The sequence below is a fragment of the Bison bison genome, unplaced genomic scaffold (genome assembly GCF_000754665.1).
Source record: "Bison bison bison isolate TAMUID 2011002044 unplaced genomic scaffold, Bison_UMD1.0 scf7180017864480, whole genome shotgun sequence".
NCBI classification, from domain to species: Eukaryota; Metazoa; Chordata; class Mammalia; order Artiodactyla; family Bovidae; genus Bison; species Bison bison.
The window spans coordinates 2,194,631-2,199,655 of record NW_011495040.1 but is presented as its reverse complement, the minus strand read 5'-3'; the positions used below and the strand labels follow the sequence as shown (position 1 = coordinate 2,199,655).

Here is a 5,025-nt window from a genome sequence, read left to right as displayed (position 1 = left end):
GTCCCGAGGATACCGAGGGATGACTCTATTGTGTCCTGGAAGCAAAGAATGGCAGCCCGAGATGCAGGGCTCCGACCTGCCACACAGAGAACTTGCTGCAGCTGACTGGCTGCCACCCACACTTGTATCTCCAGATCGCTGTTATCTTCAGGTCTACAACAGTGCCCAGGCCTAGGCCACACTTCCTCCCTGAGTAAGTCTGGCTGAAAACCACTTCTGCTTGATGTTTCTGTGCTCCGAGCTCCCCGCTGGCCTGGCTGAGACGTTCTCAGAGCTGTCCTGCGGTCAGACACTCTTCCTGCCTGCTTCCCTGTCATTCCTCACGGAGCCCTGCACTGCAGGCTGAAAGTGCCCACTTCCAGAGTTCCAGCTAAGACTGATAGTGATTTATCTCTTTGTCAGATTCTGTCTTACTCAGAGGATGGATGCACCCTAACTGACACACCACGCACAGGCTGACAGGAAGAGACAAGCGTGATGTCCACCAGATGAAAGATCATAGGGGAGACAGTTCGTGAGGACTTTCTTTTTAAACCCCCCTTAGGCAGAAGCCCAAGGGAATGATATGAAACAAGAGGCTGGTTTAAAAACAGGGAAACATTTAATCCATCCCCAAATACATATCAAGAAATGAAGAGAACCACAGGAAAACTACCTATGATGGAAGAAGGGTGTTACTGGCTTCAAGCTCTAAATCCTATAATCCTGAGGCTTTGATGCTTCAAAGAAACCCATCTAGTCCTTTAGTATTCCTGGCTATTCGGAAATAAATTACATTCATCTGTAAAAGAGTTCTGGCCTGCTAGAAGGGAGCTAGCCAGGGAGGAGAAAGGGGCACCAATCTACTGTAAATGATCAAAGACCAGCTGAGTGACAGCATGGAGCCATCCGAGGCAGATGGACCACTGATGCTCTGGTGAGAACCAGAACACAGCGCTGGCTCAGGGGCTTGTGCCATCCACTTATGCTCACAACAACGTCGGCCAAAGCCCCGGGAGCGAAGTTCTAAACGCCTCCTTCATGCCCCCTGCTGGTTGGTTTCATCATTATCTCGCCTCTTCCAAATCTGTAAGAAATGAATACAATGGATACTTAGGAGCCTGTGTTCCATCCACAAATATTTATCATGCACCTAAATCTGTGCTAGGAAATGAGCAAACTATCACCCCAACTGCGTATTTGCTAAGTCCCCTAAAACTAACTCAAAATCTTTCAGAAAATTCCCTTTCATTTAATTTTCACTTTTCTACCCATCCTTCTCTTCCCATTCCAAACTCCTTTTCTGAAAAAGGACTAACAGTCAGGCCTGCAACTTCAAACAGTCACCAAGGAAAGAGTTCTTCTTGGAACAAGCACTATCTCTCTCCTTTTTTATAAAGCTGTGGCCTTCTCTTAGCCTGTCTTCCTTCTCTGCAGAGACTAGGACAGTTAGAAAGAGAAGACAGGGGGACTTCCTTGGAGGTCCAGTGGTTAAGACTCTGTGCTTCCACTGCAGAGGGCATGGGTTTGATGCCTGGTTGGGGAAATAAGATCCCATATGCTGCACAGTGTGGCCAAAAAGTAAAAATTTTTTTAAAAAAGAAGAAAGAGAAGATAAGAGCCCCTCAGCTCCTTGAACTCCCAACACAGTGGAGAGGACAGTTAAAACATGCAGCTGCTGCTCCATAGACATGGGACAATGCTGTGGGGTCACAAAGAATGCTGACTTTGCCTAGGGAACTGGGGAGAGCTTCAGAGATGACTCCAGATGATTCTGAGCTCTTCCTCCTTGAAATCAGACCACACACTTGCAAACCTGACCTGGCTGACCGCACACAGAGAACCTCCTTGCTCACTCATAACTCGTCCATGCTTTCCTGTCCTTCTCTTCACTGAAGATCACTCCTGGCCCCACCTCTTTCCCCACTGCATGTCGAAAGGCACCCAAGCTAACTCAGTCCCACTCCCTGCCTTCACCCACAACACTTCTCTCACCAGCCCCCACACCCCATCACCTCCACGCTCATCGAGTGAAGCCAACCCACCTGAATGTAAGCCTCTGACAGTGTGATCATCTGGGGAAGGATGTCGGTCACCTGGAGGTCCTGTAATTCATACCATTTGCCTGTCCCCTGCAAGGAGTATGAAGGGCTAGGTCAGTTTGCTCCCAGAAACCAATAGAGTTTTAGAGGGAAAGAGATGCAGCCAAAAGCTAGAAAAGTCAGAATAGTCACTAGACCATCACCCAGCAAGAGTTCTAAGAAAGAAAGTACAAGGCCTCTGCTGGGCATCATTCAACGTCAAGAGCTTTTAGGGTGCTGATCTTGACAAACAAGTCCTGCTGAGGACTCCTTAAAGCACAGTGGAGTCTCAAACACTGTTCGTCTTTTAGGAAGAGACTAGGAGGACAACACAGAGAAAGAAGAGGAAGCCCCTACTCCTCACCTGAGATGTCCCCTTGCTGCTCTGAAGTGACAGATCAACACATTCACTTAGAAGGTGCAGCATTAACCAAAAATGGACATTCCCACCCCCGCCCCAGAGGACACGGCAAGAGCTGGACAGAAAAAGACTCCTTGGTGGACACTGTCCCTCATACTAACCTGTTTCCTTTGGCCTAAGAAGCAGTGCTGCAAATATAACAACATCTACCTCACTTCATTCTTCTATAAACAAAGAGGAAAAGAAGTTTCTGGATTATGGCAGAGATACTTCTGGAAGCTCACCTGCCTCATCCATCCAAACTTTCAAGAAATGCCAAAGACAAATATATTCCGGTTATTCTGGATATTCCAGTAGTTCAAATAGGATACACAACAAAAGCTCAGGATCCCATAATGAAAACCCCTATTCCTGGTGTGAGGACTGGTTAATAAGAACACAGTAAAACCGAGTATTCAGGTTCCAATGCCAACTCTTCTAACTTCAGATCAGTTACTCCAACTCTAAGCTAGGTTCCTCACTTGTAAAAAGATGGTATGAACACCTGTCCTGGAAGTGTGTTTAGGGATATAAACAAGATGAACATACATGAAGTATGTGGCATACTATCTAGCACACGGCCAAGTGCTTGGCAGATAGAAGCTGGTTATCATTAAACCCAGATTCTCAGAAGACTCATCAAGTTAGAACAATTTGTGCCAGTAATCTGTATCATACCAAATACATTCTAAGCACATGTTTCCCCCATTTTCAGCAAATTCACAAAATTAGTTTTAGCTGAAAGTGAACCTCTCTACCAGTGCTTTGTAAACTTTAATTTCATACCCTTCAGACGGCCTTGTTAAACCAGTAGACTGTGATTCAGGAGGTATGCGAGGGGTCTGAGATTCTACAATTTCTAACGAGTTCTCATGTGATGTCAATGCTGTGAATCCAAGGCACTTTAGGTGGCAGGTGCTAGTCTAGGACAGCGCTTCTCAATCTTGGCTACACACTGGAAACCTGAGAATTTTAAGACCATCAAGACGCCTGGTTCTCACCTCCAGATAATCTAATCAAGTCTTAACTCCAACATTTTGGACCGGAAAACTCTTTGCGGTGGGGGCTGCCTGTGCATTGGAAGACATTCAGCAGCATCTCTGGCCTTTGCCCCAGTGGAAAATCAACAGGCACAAATCACACTGTTTTCATGTAACTGGTCTGGGATGGTCCAGGCTTCAGCAGTCTAAAACCTGCCCCCAGGGAAGTCCCACATGTAGCCAAAATTGAGAACAGCTGCCTTAAACTGGTCACTGACAACTCTGTTTCTCACAGAATCCCAAAGTCAAGGACAAGAAAGAGCAAACTGAAAGGAGCTGCCTTCCAAAAGGCCAAGGGAACACCACCGGCTTCTGCCACTCTGCACAGTGAGAAGTCAGCCCTACTCACATGGTGGAGCACGTGGATCCGGTAGGAGCCCTCGGAGGGTTTGCCGTCGTGTACAATGTTGGCGATGAGGTCGTAGGTGGTATTCTTGTGCACTGCCTGCACTTCTTCAGACAAATACTCTCTCAGGTCCACATTTCTGAGGATGATGAAAATAAAGTGAAGATCAGACAAAGCCTATGAGGTTAGCCCTGTAGAGGTTAACTGTCCTCCCTAAATGGACCACGAAGCTGTGGAACCCTATTTCAGGAACTTGGATCTAGGTGGGCTTGAATAGCTACGGAGCCCAGGTTTGTGGAAATTCACAGTTTGCTACAAAAATGGGTCAAACTAGGAAGACTGGCTCTACGGGAAAAGCGTATTTTAAAAGCATGCCTAGGAGGAGAAGGGGACGACAGAGGATGAGATGGCTGGATGGCATCACTGACTCAATGGACGTGAGTCCGAGTGAACTCCGGGAGTTGGTGATGGACAGGGAGGCCTGGCGTGCTGTGATTCATGGGGTCACAAAGAGTTGGACACGACTGAGCGACTGAACTGAACTGAACTGAGGGCTTCCCTGGTGGCTCAGTGGGAAAGAACCTGCCTGTCAATGCAGGAGACACAGGTTCAATCCCTGGTCTGGGAAAATCCCACAAGCCACGAAGCAACTAAGCCTGTGTGCCACAACTATTGAGCCCACAGGCCTCAACTACTGAAGCCAGGTGCCCTAGAGCCTGTTCTATGCAAGAGAACTACGAAAGTGAGAAGCCAGCCCACTGCAACTAAAGAGTAGCCCCCCTCTTACTGCAACTAGAGAAAGCCCATATGCAGGAATAAAGACCCAATGCAACCATAAATTAATTAATTAATTAAAAGACATTCCTGGTGGTCCAGTGGCTAAGACTCTGCACTCCCAATGCAGGCGGCCCGGGTTCAACCCCTGGTCAGGGAACTAGATCCCACATGCCACAACTAAGAGTTTGCATGCTGCTGCTAAAGGTCCTGCAACTGAAAGATTCTGCATGCTGCAACTAAGACCCTGCACAGCCAAATAAATAATATTTTTAATTAAAATTTTAAAAATAAAAAAATAAAAGCATGCCTAGGGGAGTCATGCCTGGTGGTCTTGTGGACGGACTCCATGATTTCACTGCTGAGGGCCCTGGTTCAATCCCTGGTCGGGGAACTACAATCCTG

At 47.2% G+C, this 5,025-nt stretch overlaps 1 protein-coding gene across 1 annotated transcript in view; it reads right to left on the bottom strand.

The window, feature by feature from the left end:
- Positions 1-582: 582 nt before the first annotated feature.
- USP39 (ubiquitin specific peptidase 39) overlaps positions 583-5,025 on the bottom strand; it is a 36,877-nt gene continuing 32,434 nt past the window's right edge. Inside the window, exons 11-13 of the mRNA XM_010862194.1 lie at positions 3,850-3,985; positions 2,025-2,111; positions 583-1,066 (exon numbers count right to left, since the gene is read on the bottom strand). Of these exons, the coding sequence (XP_010860496.1) occupies positions 1,019-1,066; positions 2,025-2,111; positions 3,850-3,985 (271 nt within the window). The 3' untranslated portion in view covers positions 583-1,018. The remainder of the gene's footprint in view (positions 1,067-2,024; positions 2,112-3,849; positions 3,986-5,025) is intronic.